General features: G+C 39.3%; 1 protein-coding gene across 4 annotated transcripts; it reads left to right on the plus strand.

The window, feature by feature from the left end:
- Nucleotides 1-412: 412 nt before the first annotated feature.
- On the plus strand, nt 413-18620 carry rapgef4a (Rap guanine nucleotide exchange factor 4a). Of its 4 annotated transcripts, XM_088315213.1 has the most exons (31): nt 413-581; nt 999-1141; nt 1270-1358; nt 2103-2249; nt 8398-8464; nt 9733-9797; nt 10323-10373; nt 10530-10636; nt 11152-11273; nt 11365-11548; nt 11625-11709; nt 12388-12448; nt 12558-12634; nt 12715-12861; nt 12992-13107; nt 13928-14013; nt 14244-14322; nt 14415-14565; nt 14766-14854; nt 14966-14996; nt 15079-15157; nt 15587-15733; nt 15836-15933; nt 16006-16131; nt 16725-16903; nt 16977-17067; nt 17167-17217; nt 17602-17689; nt 17766-17830; nt 17918-17972; nt 18039-18620. In XM_088315213.1, the coding sequence occupies exons 1-31, from the start codon at nt 457-459 to the stop codon at nt 18164-18166; spliced, it is 3129 nt and encodes a 1042-aa protein (XP_088171339.1). In that variant the 5' UTR covers nt 413-456; the 3' UTR covers nt 18167-18620. The 4 variants fall into 4 exon arrangements, with proteins under 4 accessions (XP_088171339.1, XP_088171342.1, XP_088171340.1 ...); XM_088315216.1 differs by lacking the exons at nt 413-581; nt 999-1141; nt 1270-1358; nt 2103-2249 and adding an exon at nt 3155-3237; XM_088315214.1 differs by lacking the exons at nt 413-581; nt 999-1141; nt 1270-1358; nt 2103-2249 and adding an exon at nt 5209-5376.
- The last annotated feature ends 121 nt before the right edge of the window (nt 18621-18741 follow it).

Raw genomic sequence — 18741 nt, forward strand, 5'->3', positions numbered from 1 at the left:
CTTGACTGTGTTTAGACTAGTGGGGGTGCATAGAACATATTATTGGAAAGAAAAGTTTTGAGTTTACTTCCCCTTTAATTGTTCTTCACTGTGTAAAAAACTGCATTGCTTTGGGTATGAACGGTGCTCTATAAATGTCTTAAGCTAAAAAAAAAATACTCTGTTGCTTGCAACTGTAGAAAATAACAATTGAATTAAATCGATCATTTCTATTACAGTAAATACATTTTAAAAAGTACATCAGGGGAATAACATTCACTAAATGACTAAAATATAATGATGAATAAATAAAATATTGTATACGGTTAAAAAAAATCCATAAACAAAGAAAAAATAACCAAGACATTTAAAAAACAATGTCAATCACCGCACCATAAATTTTATCACCAATTTTGACGCAAAGGGGGTGATTATCGATCTTTTCCTAGGAACTAATAGACCTGGTATTTCATCTGCATGTTTTTTTTTTCTGAGTCGCATCGCTTCGCGGTTTCAATTCACAAGAGCAGAGACAAGATGGTAGCAGCTCACGCTTCCTCAAAGTCTGAACCTGCCGAGTGGATTGTTTGCCTGGATAAAAGGTAACGTTTACTCAATAGTGTTATTAGAATCACTTTTATATCGACGACTAACAAAAGGTCGGTGCGGTTTTTGTTTGTCGTGCACGAGTCGGTTGACGTCGTGCTCGTTGAACAAAATACACGACTTTCTCCATTCTACGATTCGATTAGACATTCTTGATCAAATACGTTCCCAGGAAAGCTAATTTGACCAAAAGTTGAGTATTTGAAGTCGGAATTAAAAAATAAAAGTTGATGTGCAAGTCAGTGTGGCTTCTTTCAGTGGCAATTCATTCAAGACGTGTCAGATTTTTAGTAATTTTAGTGATGTAAATCTTCTCAGCATAATGGCCTACTCCGTCAAACGTCAGACACATTTTTGTTCCTTCTCTACTCATTACCTATTTGATCTTTATTTTTTTTTTGCCTGCTCTACAGACCTCTAGAGCGCTCAGGGGAAGATGTCAACACCATCCTGGCTCATCTGCAAAATGTGAAGCTCTTTAAAAGCTTCCACCCTTTTTTGCTCCATCAGATCTGTCTCTCTTGTTTCTACGAAAGCCTGGAGAGGGGCATCACATGTGCGTTCACTGACAAACATTCACATTTATTCTTGTTCAGAGTTCATTCAACACCATCAAGAAGATGTTTCCGTTTTACTTATTTACAATCAATCAAATTATGCTGTTTTATTTTTTTTGCACTCCAGTGTATCGCCAGGGAGACATTGGCACCAACTGGTATGCAGTCCTCTCTGGTTCACTCGATGTAAAAGTGTCAGAGACATCAAAATATCAGGTAGAGTTTGATGTTGTTTCTTCTACCTTATGGATGACCAGTAACACCCACACTTCCACTCCTTCCATTGCGGAGCTGCGGTAATGCTATTTTGTGGATCTATTTGTTCTGCCTATTGTTTATTTGATGGCGGCACACTTGCGTTTGATATTGTATTTGAAAACAGGAAGTATTTCGAGCTCATCCTATTTTGTGCTGATGATTATTGAATATGAAATCCTGCATTTTACAGCGACAGAAAGTGATGGCAGTAGGTTTATTTCGTCGTGTACCGTACATCTTTCGGCATGATTTTTCTGGTAAGCTGATAGGTTTGTAGGTTTGGAAAAAAAGAGTTTGTTTACTGTAAACTCATAAATGGATCAGCACATCATATACTTTTGATTTAATACATTTGTGTTATCCATTGCTATTCCTATCACAATTTTTGTTAGCTATCTGTCTATATATAATATGTTTTTAAATTTATTCTGCATCATAACTCTGCAATGGAGTGGGATTTGCTTTACTGAATAGCATATTCTACTGATCTCAAAATGTTTACACGAACTCCCTCTAGTGGTACTTGAAAGAATTAAATACAAATACAATTTACAACATGAAATATAATCAGACAGAATTAAACTTGTAGCAAAGCATACATGCTGTTTATATGTTGTGTTATTTTAATGCCACTAGTAAATACTCAGTTGCCGTTCTACACCACTGCAAACCTGCATAGAACTGTGTGTGTTCCCAACATAGGATGCGGTTACCATATGCACGCTGCGGACTGGCGCAGCTTTTGGGGAGTCGATACTGAACGACACCCCCAGACACGCGACCATCGTCACAAGGGAGTTCAGTGAGTTGCTGTGCATTGGACAGACGGAGTTCAAGTCTCTGTGGGAGGTGAGAAGCTCACTTTTGACGCCTCCTTGTTGTTTTTCGTGAGGGCTGAGGTCCACAGCCACTCACAAAAGATGAAAATATGTGCGGGAGACAATGTAACAAACCTTTTTTCTCATATACACATCATCGCCCTCCCACATGCTTAAGACACGATTAGATGTGTTCAAACATCTCTTGCAAGCCAGTTGGGCCGCCCTAAACGATTATTTTGGTAGTCAACTTATCAGCAACAGTCATCGCGATTAGTCGACTAATGGAATTGCATGTCGCACCAGCAAGCGGATTTAATATCAAGCGACAGACTCACTGCAGATACCACAAAAATCTGTGAAAGTCTGTTTTGTGACGTATAATACATTTTCCTAGTGGATTTGAAAAAAGTTACCAAAGCATCCTTGTCTAAGCCAAAAGTGTGGGTGGTTTTTTAAGGAATTTATTCAGTTTATTTACTGTTGGTACTAACTTTCAGTTTGAGGCTATGGCCACTAGATGGCAGTAGTGAGCTTTTAGAGAATCAGAGCTTTCGCTTGTCAGATTTTTGTGTGTTCATTATTGCCAACCAAAACTAGATACAAAGTTCTTCTCTTCCGATATGAATAACATGTAATAGACGAGTTTATACTCTAAATTGCGTGTGAGGTGTCTGAGGTTGATTTTCTTTGCTGGTGCCGCTGTTGTTGTTGTTGAGCAACGAGATAATTCGGGCCAATTGTATCTCGTTGTTGTCAGGAACTCTTCGTTGGGCCCAACACCTCGTGAAGGTGGTTCTTGTAGTTGGGCTGCTGGTGCTGCTGTTCTGAATTGGTTTCCTGAGTGGGACAGCCCATTTCCTCTGGGACGAAGGTCATAGGAGCTGTTAAATTACAGGCTATGTGCGTACGTCGGTCAGTGCACTCGCACCTGTAGGCCTTCAATCCAACTGGATGTGTGGTTGCATCTTGCGTGGAAATAACGGGCTTCACATCACCTCTGCCACCGCCGAAGCAAGGTTTGTTTCACATGAGATGTTGTGACTCATTGGCGTTGTGGCATGCAGCCAACCGAGCTAACTAAGATCAAGCTTGACACATATTGAGAATCTGATTTTATTTTGTCGTTGTTTTCATGTTTGCAATTTTGGCAGGCAATGTGCTGTATGTTCATTTGACATTATGTGCTGATTTTTTTGTTTGAAACAAAAGTCATTTGTTCCAGCAATGTCTTCTTTCTTCTTTTTTAGCCTTTGGGTTCCACAAAGTCTGCGTCCAATAAACCATGACAGACATTTACGGCTTTACTTTGATTTTCTCTTGTTAGATTTTTTGCGACTGAAGTGTCACCAAAGGGAAATCTGCATAATTTATTTGTTCACTGATCGTCATTTGGCTCTTGGTGTGGGGAGGTTTTCCGGAATCATTTTCTGGCACGCGCTCTTATTAACTCCTGCCAGTTTCACGACAAAGCATAAAAAAGGTCTTCTTGTGCCTGATGCTATCAAAGTTGATGCCTGCTAGTTCGGATGACCAAGTCCATCCCAACCCACTCCCTTGGGCGACATGCGGGCAGTTGCAGACGTTTCATTGACAGAGGCCTTGAAGTGTGTCATTATTTTGGTGAACAGTGAGATGAAAAAGGAACAGAGATTAAAAAGGGCTCGGTAGCCATTTTTCTTTGTGGCTTCACATTGATTCAATGAAATTAGGTTAATTCTTTTTTTATTTGATTTAATTAATTAATTAATTTATTTATGAGTATGTAGTGTTGCAGGCTATTATTGTAAGTTCACTTTTTTTTTTTTCACGACTGGTGCATATTGGACGCATGATAAGTGCTGCTGTTTATTTTAGCATGCCGTTTTAAAATTTGGTTTTGTTGCATTGGTGCCTGCCTCCACCACAGTGACTCAGGTTTTCACGCACCTCAGCTTGTGACACAAACAGAACTCTGTCCACTGCTCTTGAGTGGTCACGTGATTGTTTTATCCAACAGAACTGAGCGCAGGACCACTTTCCATCTCACTTTGCTTCTTTGATTAGAAGAGGAAAGCTTGGATTGTAAGGTAGCACATAGCTGGGTGGAGGTCGCTTTGATATTTTGCTTGAAATGTCATGAAATACTCGACATTACGCTTGATTTAATTGTGTCGAAAATGCTGATAGCCGTATGTTGCTCATGTGTTTATGCTTTGGGCGTGACCGAGAGAGTAGGTGGGGGAAATTGTGTTATGTGCCACTGCCATTGGTCCATATAGAAACAGCCTGCAGGAAAAGCTGATGAACAGGAAATGACAGGGACATCGTGTGCCATCTAATATCTAAGGATTGAGTGGATTTGGGGGCGGGAGGGAGGGCGTGTGGGTATTCGTAGCTGGTCACATCCCAGGCCTCAGTCCCACCGGGCGCATGGCAAGAGCGGGATGATTCTATCTGTATTATTTCCTTTTCTGCACGCTCGAGTTGTTACATCATCAAACGACCCCAACTCTAAACTACTTGAAAAGGAAATGACCATCATTAACATCAAATAATACAAATAGATTGCAAAAAAGATGAAATGCACCACACCCACAACAAGGCGAATAGTTTCAAAGTGGACCAAAAATCTGCCACTTGTAAAAAAAAAAAAAAAAAAGAAATCAAATAAATAAAAATGTATGAAGCTCCTCAACTTACGTTAACATAGTTCTTTGGCATCAAGATGGTGGCAAAGCACTAGATGAAGTTCTTCAACTCACTTCAACATACGTGAAATTATTCCCTTTGCTGGTTTACAAGAACTTTTAATGTTGCAGGATTTTGAACAAATCTTAAAATGCCAAATCTCAACCAATCCTCACACTTCCTTGTAAAAGCAATGGCGCGGTCTATTTTGAATCATTTTTTAACCAAATGGCAGAGCTCAGAGGAAATGAGGGAGGGAGGAGAAAGAGAGGGAGAGAGAATGTGTTAAGTAATCACCTAGCAACCAGCGCTCAGAAGCAGTCGACTGGCTGCACTCTGAAAATGACACAGCCAGCTCACTTTGCTCTCTGAGTGACGGAGCGACCACGTTGGATGTCTCCGATAATCCATGACTGCTGTGTGTCTGGGATAAAGAGGGCGTGTAGGATTTTGCAGTCAATAACATCACAGAGATACGAAGGTAGCAGGTGAGCAATATTTTCTCATTTCATTTGTCACTTCTATAAAGTGTAAAAAAAAAAATATATATACCGACACAAAAATATATATATTGCTCATGTCTGCAAGTGTTTTAGCAGGGCAGTAAACTGAGGTTTCAATTCACAGCATTGAAATTTTTTCAGTCTGCGCTCGTTCTGAATATTTAATAGTATTCAAATTCACATTACAATGTAATACCATTTTTGAATCCCAAAAGGATGTGATCACAATTCGATTTATTTTTCCAAATTGTCCAGACCTACTCTGATTCTATAGATGGCATGTAAGTTATGTTGCCCACTAGGGTAGAGTTTTCCAAATCAAGCTGTGCATTCATGCAGAGTGATGCTCACAATGCAACAATGTGTTCAAGCGTGAAGGAAGCTTCAAGTCAACAACACAACGCATTGACTGCGCTGTAACACAGTTTCGCTTCTTCCGAGTTTGACCTTCGGGACAATTTAGGATGACATTGTTGGGAAGAGTTTCAGTCAAGTCAGGGTGTTGGAGCATAAACAACGGACTCAATTTTGACAGATGAGTTCAGAATGTTTTTCTTGGAAGATCTTGAACTAATTTCTAATACAATATGCGATATAGCGACAGGTCCGGCCCACGTATAGCAAAAATATGTGTGTAATCGTCGCCCATTGAACAGCATTGGGGGGATTTTTTTATTTCTTAGACCCCAAAAATCTTTAAAAAAATGCTGATAAACACTCAATATCCATTTTCCTCCCCACAAAATATTTAAAATTAAAATAAAATTTGTGAGTCTGCAAGTCAGGGTGCCTGTTGCAAAAATGAAAAAAAAATCAATTGAATTTATAATAATTATTATTTTTTTTAATCATAAGTACAATGTCATTGAACAAAACTTAAAATTAAAACTAGGATAAAGTAGTACAAATCAACACAAACAAAATTTATGATATACTTTTTGCACTAGGCTCCTCATCCTGGCTGATTTTTTTTTTTTTTTTTTTTCATTACTGATTTATTTTATGATTTATCTGTGAAGTTCAATCTTGGTAGTTGAATAAATACTTGAATTATAAATAATCATGTTAATTAATTGTGATTTTGATATCAGTCCAAATGATTACATAGCAGAAAATGGCGCCGGATGCTCTCAAAGAAGGTCTTAATGGATTTGCTGCATGATGCATGGAATGACGCACAAGAAGAGCAGATGAGTGCTTTTTGCACAACAGACAAATGTTTTTGTAATCCTCCTTGAAGTTGACAAACCCCTCACCCCAGGTTGAAAGGTTTGAACCCTCAGGGAAGGGCAGCTTTATTGGCTCAGTGGCTTGAGTTCATTTGTTCAAGCGTTATTTGGTTTTACTGCACCTCGCTAATCCCAAATCCCTTAATTGCCAACAAAGACAAAACTGCTTTGTCAAAGTGACTCTGGCGGCTTCATTTCAATTCGAAAATATTGATTAACGCTTGAATAATTAAATCGATTCTGTGATTGCATGCAGAACCCTTGAAAATTAAATTTGAACTTCGATGCTTTTAAAATGTGTTTTTTTTTTTGTAATACTGTATTTAGCTTTAAGAACCCTGACACCTGTGAGTGACTAATTGAGATTACATAAAATCAAATATCTTTGCCTGGTTTTTCAGTTCGGGTTTATTTCAAGATGAATTAGGCTCGTTGATTGGAAATTTCATCACAATTTCCCCTTTTTCCGTTCCAAATTTCTATTTTGGTAATTTCATTTTTTTTTTTTAGTTCACTACCATGTCGGAGTTGAATTTCCCCCTCACGGTACCTTGAATATTTGAATGGCTCATTGGCTGTTTTTGGACCAACTGGGGTCCTTTTTTACAAGCGTGCACGGGTTCAGCACAGTGCTCATTACGTAATGTCAGTGATGACTGCGGGGAACAATGATGTTTAAGACTCAGTCATGCTCTGCTGACTCGGTGGCTCGCCGCATCGCGAATGCCATTAAAGGGCTACGCGCTCACTGAGAGATGTCTAATCTAACGGTTGCGTAACAAGATGAAAGGAGGACTTGAACGTGAGCTTCCATATTGGACCTGTCTGTGATGATGGGTGGACATCAAGATGATGTTTCGGGCTGAAAATGGCAAATATCGTCGCTGTCGGGTGGAAAACTCATGTTCTCAAAGATTTTTTTTAAATTTTATTTTGCGAGAAAAATTATAATTTTTTTGGCGCCTTTGACTGTCTGAGAAGTTGATTACGAGGTCACCTCTCCTTGCCTTCATGGGAGCTTTGCAGCATTATGTTGCCTCAAGATTGAAAGTCTTTTTTTTTTTTTTCCCAGACAAAAAATCTGTGAAAATAGTTAAAATGGTTTGGATTACATTGTACCAAGCCCTGTTTTGTTGAAAGTCATTAGCTGTAAAACGACACTGAATAACGAAGCCCGTCAGCCACTGGAATAAATTTCCGTGCAGATTAACTTTTGCCAGCATTCATTTAGTAATTACTCTCGTAGGCAATAACATTGGCAAATAGGGCTTTGTATTGATTCGAATTTCCCAAATCGAAATCGCTTTTTCAATTCCCGATTCACTTAGATTTTTTTCGATTCAATCAAAGATTATCTTTGGGATGGATGGCATTCTCAGAAGATCCAATGCTGCAATTAGTTCAAACTTCTTGCTGTCAAGTGCATTTGTAAAAATATATGATTTTGTTTTGATACGCTACTTTCGCGTAGTGACAAGATGTCACGTGACACGTGAAGTCAGGTAAACTTATGGGGGGGAAAAGACCAAATATTCTTTTAAATCGGACATTTTTTTTTCTTTTAATGGATATTAATAGATGATGAATCCCAAATGAAGCATAAAGGAAACAAATGAGGCAGTATTATGATGTAGCTCTCGAAGAGGCAAAAAAAAAAAAGAGCTTTTGTCCTCAATTACCGGATAAGACTCAATGAAAGTGTTTTTTTTTTTTACCAAGACACACGCGATGTTGACAATTTAAAGTGAGACAATACTTTTTTTTTTTTTAATTCTAGAAGTATCATCAGCGCATGGCTGGAGTCCTCGTCCCCCCCTATGGTGTGATGGAGGCTGGTGCTGACAGTGAGTCACTACATTGTTGTCATTTTATTTATTTATTTTTCATCACTTCATCTCGTTGAACCTCACGCTGAGGCTGACTTCATCCCAACTCCTTTAAATGTTGAAATTTGATTTGTAATATTTTGAAGATCTGCCAGAGAGGAATTGACATTAAAGTGTGACAGCATTGTGATGTTTTGCACACACAATAACAATAAAACTCTGCTTAACCAGACCAGCTGCATTGTTCTGAAGGCTGATATTTTTATCAAGGCTTTCTTGGTGCAAGTTAATTTAATATTCACTGAGCTTTGCTCAAACAACGCTCTTACAGTTGCTTTGTGGTCGTGTACAATGAAAGTGACAAATAGTTTTCTTGGGGGGGAGTTTGACAAAAAAGTTGAGTCAGTTCAGTTCAGTTTAGGGCTGCTTGATTAGGGAAAAAATATTCATCATGAATATTTTAGTAATTATTGCAAGCATTATTTTTTGGTAGACAAAACAAAATATATAATGTATAAAATGGAAACAACATTCAAATAAGTCACATTTATTTTATTGTAAAAATATTTTTAAAAAAGTGTAAATATGGGTATTATTTCCTTGTTTAAAGAAATAAATGCATTGGAGTTTCCTCCCGATGCACTTATAAATTACCATCAAACTGTTGCAACATTTAAATGAACAATTTCAATACAACGCTCTAATTTTTAACTTTAATATTAGACATTGCAAAATGATTACTATTTTAACAATGTTATTGATATAATATAACAATATTTTTGAGTATAATAATCTTAATTCAATTTCCATTAATTGCACGGCCCGAGTTCAGGCAATTCGACTTGTGGACATATTTCATTAGTTCATTTTCATTTTGGAAAGATGATCTATTTTGACACTCGCTAACAGACGCACAAACACAACCTTTTTTAAAAAATTTTTTTTAAGGTCCATCATCGAGAAATTAGGTTGCCTGGGTGCACAACTTGCTCTCAGTGGTTATTAGATTGTTATTAACATGTTCGAATCTAGTATTCATTAATGTTACGTCACTTTGAGTTGAGTGTCCCTGTACGAACCCCATTTTTCTATTTCTACAGCGTTCAGTGCAGTACTTCACACTCTGCACGATGCATGAATGCATTAGGAAATCATACAAGAATCATGCCGTTGGAGGCTGCTGCTCGCTCCAGCACTTACGATTTTCGTACGGGTGTAAATTAAACATGTTTTCATGTAGAAGCACACACTATGCACACTATTTTTTTTATTGCTCTCCCAAACAGGAATGCCGGACAAAGAGAACATAAGTAACAACTTGTTTGCTTCTCCCACCGGGCACCCAACGAAGGTACTTTCCCCCTTTGTCTTGCTATGGAGCACAATCAGTCGCTTTTGCTTATCTGCTTGACTTTCATAACACGGCTTCCGTATCACCTGACGTTCGCAACATCCTTTACAATTACAGCATCAATAGAAATGAGCCTAGAATGTAGTGTTTGTTTAAAGTTGGTTTAAATATAAACGTGATCACTGTCCAGTCTTCCATCCTGTCCCACCTCGCTGTTGTTGTCCTTTCCTGCTCGCCTTGCGTAACGTGACACTCCGGCTGATTGATAGTCTTGCGGAGGAAATTGTACTAGACTACGATGGCGACATGATTATTACATCAGGGTAATATTTATTTTAGTCACCGATTTAGAACATTTTTAGTCTGTAGAATGAATAACTGCACGTAGGTGTCCACTAAAGCGTGCAGAATGAAATGTATATTGTCACATATGCCTCCGTGTTCAATCAGTTCATTTTGTGCTGTTATATTCCTGTCACTGTGTTTTTATTTATTTTTTTTTTTTGGCTTAACTTTATTTTACAGAAGTCATTGATTGACAGTCCAGCTAAAGCCCGCAGCACGTGGCTCTCCCAGGTAGGAAACCAAACCAACTGATGAAGTTGTAACCTAACTATTTAGAAAAATAGTCAAATTGATATTTTTTTTGCCCAATATTTCAATTGAGATTTAATATGTAATATATTTTTTTTCAACTTCCCATTACCATTTTTTTTACATCTTTGAGTTCAGGTGCCCTCTGAAAAGATCCTGCGCGCGGGCAAGGTTCTCCGCAACGCCATCCTGTCCAGATCACCTCATATGATCCGGGACAGAAAGTACCATCTGAAAACATACAGGTGAATTTCATACTTTATTTGAGGGTGGACCTTTTTTTTCCCTAAATTTGCATTCTAGAAAATTCCAAAATTGTCCCAAAATATTTTAATGGTCTTTAACTACACTTTTAAAATAATGGAAACATTTAAACGTATATATTGCTGCTGTCGGGCCAACCACTCGGAAGTCACATTTTAGTGATATCCATATTTTTTTCAAAAATCTATAGTATAGATTCTATACTATGGATCAGTCCACATAGGCGTAAAAAGCAGGATTTAAAAGGATTTGACTTGATTTCACTGATCTTAAAACAAAACTAGACTGCGATGAAATTCTTCCTGTTTTCATTCCTCTTCTTTCAAATTTACAAACTAAATAAACATGGACTAAAATAGTTCCTAATTATACGAAAAAAAAAACAAAAAAACCCTGGAACCCACGATGGAGTGCCGTTTACTGTAACGCGCCGCAGTTGTAACAGGTCATAACAGTTCTTTACAAGATCTCACATCATCTTGGCGTGTTTTACCAGGCGGTGTTGCGTGGGAACAGAGCTGGTCGACTGGCAGCTGCAGCACAACTCCTGCGTGCACTCTCGCCTTCAAGCTGTGGCCACGTGGCAGGTGCTTCTGGAGGAAGGCGTTCTCTGCCATGGTGACGAGCCGTTCAACGCCCCAGTCGAGCTGTGAGCGCAATATTTTAACCGTCGCATCCCGTCATTCTATTTTCATTGAATGTGACCCAGTGGACGAGGAGCCAAGCTTTCAGGACAAAAACCTTTTCTACCGCTTCCTGGATGATGCCGAGGAGGAGACCTCGTTACCCGGCGAGGACGAGAGGAGGGAGAGCCAAGAGGAGCTGCAGGATACTTTGCTACTCCTCTCGCAGATGGGGCCTGACGCCTACATGAGGATGATTCTCCGGAAACGGTAAAGTTCCCAGGCAATTCATTTGGCTTAATCTGTGTGACGTCATAATAACCTCATGTTGTTTTCTCTTTGCAAGGCCGTCTGAGAGAACAGAAGATGATTTAGAGATCATTTATGAGGAGCTGCTCCACATCAAGGCCTTAGCGCACCTTTCCACCACTGTGCGTATACTTTTCTTCTTCAGCAAGAGTGTCAAACTCATTTTTGTGGACGGGCCACATCGCAGTTATGGTTTCCTTCATTTTTACTGCAAACCCATATAAATGTGTGACCACCTTGCGTCGTCACATGCGCACAACAAATTGATGGGAAGCCAGTTATGAAATCAGAAGCCAGTATTTTAAAAGAGGCGCTTTGGTAACAAATAAATGGCAATATCTTCTATCTATGTTGTTAAAAGTGAATGAAATGTGCTAGAAACAGGAAGTTGACGCACATGATTTGCCCCTCGCGGGCCATTTAAAATGAGGTCGCGGGCCAGATCTGGCGCCCGGGCCTTGAGTTTACTATTCTATAGTATTTTGTGTTTTTTTTTTTTTTTTTTGTCTTTTATATAAGATTCCCCTTATATAATACAGCCCCTTAAAGTCACCTTTGAAAAACATTTTTTACTTCTCTTTAATACGGGCCCCAAATTTTCGTTTTTTTTGGAGTCAATAATATGAATGAATAAGGACGGAAAACAAACCAATAAAGTATAAATGCTTTTAAATCCATCTTCAAACTATACTTTCAATGACGTGATGTCCATATACAGTCAATGCTGCCCAAAAAAACGTAACATAAAGAATGACTTTTAATATCAACGCCAACTTAAACTATTGCTCCTTTCCGTACAGGTCAAGCGAGAACTGATGGGGGTGCTCATATTTGAGTCCCATGCCAAAGCAGGAACAGTGCGTAAGTAATATGATAGAATGAATGGTCGCATTCACTTGTAGCTCTAAATAGCTGACCGAGACAAATAATTCCTTAAATTCCTTTCCTGGTTTCCTCCTCAATCTCGCAGTGTTTAGCCAAGGCGAAGAAGGTACATCGTGGTACATCATCCTAAAGGGCTCGGTCAACGTGGTCATCCATGGGAAAGTCTGTCTTTGGCAAAATGGTCGGCCAGTGCTGTTTTCGTGTTTCTCTTGGCTAAGTGATGGCTTTCTCTGACCTTGCAGGGAGTTGTCTGCACACTGCACGAAGGCGATGATTTTGGGAAGCTCGCTCTTGTCAATGACGCTCCCCGTGCTGCCTCCATTGTGCTGAGAGAGGACAACTGTCATTTCCTGAGAGTGGACAAGGAAGACTTCAACAGGATTTTGAGGGTTTGTTTCTTTTGGACACGCACTTCTAGTTACTCCCACACGCCCTTGTACTGATAAGCTTGAGTGCCCTCTGCTGGCAAAAAAAAAAATGTTCACACGAATTCCACTTGACTGTGCTTTTTCTCTTCAGGACGTGGAGGCCAACACAGTGCGCCTTAAGGAGCACGGTCAGGATGTCCTCGTGTTAGAGAAAAGTCTCAGTAGCAGTCGAACCTCCAACCATGGAGCCTCAACGTCCCGTTACAAGTGAATATCAACATTTACTGATCTTATAGTTTATGTAAGGCGAGCGTTTCACGCGACTCTAACTATTCCATATTGCTGCTGCTTTATTACTTTTAAAATATGGGCGTAATAAAAAATTCAATGAGCTGCTGATCACAGCTGGGGACTGAAATATGTCGACCGAGACCTCACGGATCTATCCCGGCCGCCGATCATTCGTGCTGTAGGGATAAAAAGTCAGATGTGACTGTCAGGATGTGGACGGGGGCTTAGCTTAGCTCTCAAATTTCCCCATTGTGGGACTAATAAAGGACATCTTATCTTAGCTTTAGAGCGCCTCGTTGTCTCGCCATGAAAAACCACCGTGACAATCGGGTCAGAGGCTTCAAGCAAATTTATTTTGGCGGCTACATCGAATGTAGTTATGTGTAAGCATACGAAAGATGTTGGACATTTTTACAGGCCACGCCCACAGCTTTTTTTTTTTCATAAATCTGAAAGAATTGCGAATAACACTCTTTTCTGTGGTGCAAGAAATTCAAAAGACTTTTTTTTTTTTCCACTTTTGATGGACTTAAAGCATCCCGGACTGGATATCATTACATTTTTACAATAACACTACAGTTTTAAGAACATGAGTTGAAAATTGTGACGAAGAATATGTGTTGTTTGTAGAAATCCGTGTTGAAAAAGTCCAATGAAAATTAAATTGTCATCTTGATGAAGCAAATGTTTGTCCAACTAAAACAAACCAGAAGAGAAGTGTAGTCCTGTTAATACGCATTAAAAGTTGATTGGCTTTTCTTTTTTTTTCTTTTTTTTTTTTTACGTGTTGCTGCAGGTACAAGGTCATGTCAGGGACACCCGAAAAAATTTTGGAGCACCTGCTTGAGATGATGCGAATGGATTCTCAGTTTTCAGAGTCAGGTAAAGTCTGTCCAATGATGTTTGGCTGATCATTTTAATTATTTTTCTATTCATATTAGCGGACCCAGACTGTCTGAGTTCAGAAGAAGGTGTCCAAATTTCAAGTTCAAGTCAAAAATTTCTCCACTGACTTGTTTGTTAGAGTCCCTACTTTGTATAGTTGCATGCAAAAAAACCCATATTTGATCTTCTGGGCTTTTTTTTTTTTTCTTATTATCTATCTCTGCCAGATGCGGCCTTAGATGATTTTGTCCTCATCCACTGCGTCTTCATGCCAAACATTCAACTTTGTCCAGTGTTGATGGCTCAATATCCTTTCGGCAATGTAAAAGTGTGTTTACGTAAGCTCATCTTCCAGCTCCTCAACTCGTCTACTTAGCTAGTCCTTAACAGGTGCCCACCTACCATGCCCAGGCCTCTCAGGGCTCCGAACAGGAGAAGCTGGACTATACGCTCAACAACAAGCGTCGCGTGATCCGCCTGGTCATGCAGTGGGCCGCCTTGCATGGAGATCATTTGCAAGACGAAGACGCCTCTGTGGTCTTCCTAGAGGTCAGTTACAGGACCAAATAAGAAATGCTGTGTTTGATCTGGACATGAGAGAATGCAGTGGATTTCAAAAGCCTACACACCCCTGTTCAAATGTCAACTTTTGTGATGATAAATAATTCTGAATTGTTGTATATGTGGACAAAATTTCTTTGTAATTCCTGATGTAAATTTTTTTTTTTTTTGACATATATCTTTTGCAGGACTTTCTTGTTGCTGTTTCGAATGACGCTAAAGTGCTTCCACCTCTCACTGAGCAACTACCAGAGCTGGAAAAAATTGTAACATACAAGTATGTTTTATCACTCTTAAACATAACTTTAATTTTGAATACTATATAAAATCCGTTCAATCCAAGCAAATTCTGATTGATTTTTTTACACCCCCCCCCTCCACATTTCAGCACTGATGATGCCAGAACTTCCCACAGAAAGGTTCATCTCAAAAGCTTTTATTCTGATTTGGATTTCAAGTTGCGAGTATGATTTGAAATGAATCTGTTCAACTCATTCACAGCACAACGTCCTACTGGATCAGTTCAACAGGGGAGATGACACGCTGCAAAAGTGTCAACCTATTAAGAGCAACGATGAAAGTGAGTCAGCGCTATTTGCTCATCTTAATTTATAGAGTGAGAGAACACGTCTTACCACTGCAAATGTAGTGCACATTCGGAGTATTCTATATTTTCTAACGACACTCTCTGATTTAATTAGCCACTTTGAGGATCAAGTCATATAAAGTAGTGATGGGAAAATGAAGCTTCAAATTTGCTTCATGAACCACTTGTTGTATTTTTGAGTCCTGTAGATGGCACTGTTGCTTTAAAAAATGGCAAGTCAGTGTGCTTTCAGCCCAATGTTGAACCGAGAGTGCCATCTAGTGGAGTCCCAAAATACTACAACTGGTTCATGAAGCAGATTTGAAGCTTCATTTACTCATCACTAATATAAAGTCTTGTTACAAATGGTAATTCAGTACGTTCAAATGTCCCCCTTGACTGAGTTGACTCTTTTGTCGTCAGTTCTATTCAAAGTCTTTTGCTGTGACCACACCTACATCACAATCCGCGCTCCTGTTTCCGCCTCGGTCGGAGAGGTCCTGCATGCTGTGGCCGACAAGATGGGCTCAGTGGACGACCTCCTGTTGGTCAGTCTTAGCTCGGCTGGAGGTGAGAGCAATCAGCAGCTCCGAAGGCGTTACTCAAATTGAGGGCATTTATCGTCCATCAGTTGTGCGAAAACCGTCTTTGGTGTTGTGTTTTTGTGAGCAGATAAAGTCGTGTTCAAAGCCACTGATGTGTCAGTGTTCTCCACTCTCACCATCAATGGACGTCTTTTTGCCTGCTACAAGGAACAGCTGGATTCTCTGGTGTGTTTACAAAATATTTGACTCTATTTTGTTGCGTTTCAATTTTGACTTTTTTTTTTCTTTTTAATCTAGACGCCCCTGTCGGAGCAGGAGGGTCCGTCCGCTGGCTCTTTGTCGAGTTTTGAGTGGATGAGCACCAAGGATGTTGCTCAACATTTGACGCTTTATGACTGGGAGCTGTTTAACTGTGTTCATGAGGTTTGTTGACTGACACAAAATGATCTAATACCGCTCTTAAATCTTTGTAAAGGGTTGTATGAAATTCATTAGATTGGGTTTGGTGTACCCAATTTTATTTATTGGTCAGTTAGTCTCCTCCATTCTACGCCAAAAAACCATTCAGTTATTTTTTTTGTGTGTGCTTCTTTTCATTTTGTGAGATGTATCAGCAATTACTGTGGTGCCTTGAGATATCTTTGGGCTGACATTCTTAGATATGAGCCATTGTTTGGCCGATGAGTTGAAAATAACACAATCTATATGGCGGTGTTAAAACACATTTACGCAGTAAATATTTAAGCACAAACTGTAAAATAATACATTTAGGCAGACAATATATAATTCTTTAAAGGAATGTATCTTTATCCTGTGCGTAAAAGTAATTACTGGGTCTTAAAAGAGTTTCAGCCAGCTCTATGTAAATGTGTATTATACTGCCCTCAGGTGGCCAGGAGAAGCAGTACATCCATTCCATTGAAGCAGAAAATGTGGCAAAAACTGTTTTAATTCTTTTTATCCTATATAGAGTGCTATTTATCTTGTTAGAAAAAATGCAACCCTTGTCTTGACAGCTTGAACTGATCTACCACATCTTTGGGAGGCAAAACGTGAAGAAAAGCACGGTGAACCTGGACCTGTTCCTAAAGAGGTTCAATGAAATTCAGTTTTGGGTGATCACAGAGGTCTGCCTGTGCCCTCAACTCAGCAAGAGGGTGCAGCTGCTCAAGAAATTCATAAAGATCGCATCCCAGTAAGAAAAATCACTTCACATCGTCGTCATCAAGTCAACTGTTTCCTTTTAACTCATTTCCTGTGTGCCGAAGCTGCAAGGAGCACAGGAACGTGAATGCCTTCTTCGCTATTGTCATGGGATTGAGTAACCCGGCGGTCAGCAGGCTGAATCAGACTTGGGAGGTTCGTACATACAGTAGATGACTTTTTTTTTTTCCTTTCCATCGCTCATTTTTCATTTCCTGAGAACACATGAACACGATCTCTCTTTTTGTGTTCTAGAAACTTCCCTACAAATTCAAGAAGTCCTACGGAGAATTTGAAAACCTGATGGTAAAATGTAACAGCATCAATACATTTAGACTTGGATTAATACAAACACAGATTGAAGAACAAACTCAATATAACACAGCAGCACTGAGGACGAATTTTTAAAACATGTCATGCTATTATCATGTTAAAACAAAAAACGTGTTGTTGTCTTTTGGGTGAGTTGGAACCGATTAGTGGAATTTGCACTCATTTCAATGGGGAGTGTTGATTAGGGATACAAGCGTGGCTATGAAATGAAAAAATCCTCAAAGTCAAGGCACCCTGCTACAAAACATGAAAGAAATTATGGATATTTATCCAAAAAAATGAAATATATTAAATGTGTAATATTAATTGTGCAGTTGTCATCATGGCTCGATTTTAACACAGTGCCTCTATGGACAGGACCCCTCCAGGAACCATCGAGTGTACCGACTGATGGTTGCCAAACTCGAACCTCCCATCATCCCTTTCATGCCGCTGTTGATCAAAGGTCAGCAGGCGTTTATTGTCAAAACAGTTGAACATGTTCAGCGTCACACTCTGCTTCATCTTTCTCTTCCTTCCAGATATGACATTCACTCACGAGGGCAACAAGACATTTATTGAAAATTTGGTCAATTTTGAGAAAATGGTAAGATTTCAGCTGATTATTTTTCAGTGTACTGTAAATCCGTTTTTTTGTTTACAGTTGATCATTTGCATGTATTTTGTCACTTAGCGGATGATCGCAAATACGGTGAAAATTGTGAGATATTGTAGGAGCCAGCCATTCAGTAAGTCTCACGGCTACTCCCTAGCATTTGGACAGTTTCATTCATTTCGCTATGTTTGCCCGACAGGTCCCGAGTCACCGCTGGTGAACAAGAGCCACCCTGACGTGCGGCGCTACGTGCGTCACTTCAGTGTGATCGACAACCAAAGAACGTTGACCCAGCTCTCTCATGGACTCGAACCTCGCAGATGTTGATACCCATCGGGGAAGGCTTCACTGCTACTGTCGCTTTGACGGCAACACAGACAATCACTCGGAGGACGGAAACAGAGATAATGAGGTGCTGTTACCAAATATTGAGGTTTTTACTGCTGTATATTTGAATCGCAGCCACTCTAAGCGAGCAAAATATTGCTCATCGAGATGATGAAGTAAAAAAATCAGGTCAACATTACTCTGGGAATTTGTGTTGTTATGTAATGTTTCAGGTAAAAACAGTATGTGATGCGTTAAAATGTCTCAATATTCCTGATATCAGTTTATCTTTTTGTATCAAACCTTATTTATACATATTTGTGAGCTTGTTCTGTGCTGTAAATTATAAATAAATATTTATTTTGTCATTAGCATGCAGATAATTTGTTTGACTGGTAATTCTTGAAGCACTCTACTTGTTTTATACGACTGAAATAAAGAAGTCTCAATCTCACGGACTGGAATCGAACCATGCATCTCTGAACTGTGAGGCCATCGAGCCAACCAGTGGTTAGCCATGTCACCTCTCACTATTAATCTAATATTTGTTCAATTGTTTAATAATTATGACCTAG

This window comes from Idiotropiscis lumnitzeri, chromosome 14 (assembly GCF_059441095.1).
Source record: "Idiotropiscis lumnitzeri isolate Australia: NSW breed Sydney's pygmy pipehorse chromosome 14, RoL_Ilum_1.0, whole genome shotgun sequence".
In the NCBI taxonomy this organism is placed as follows: Eukaryota; Metazoa; Chordata; class Actinopteri; order Syngnathiformes; family Syngnathidae; genus Idiotropiscis; species Idiotropiscis lumnitzeri.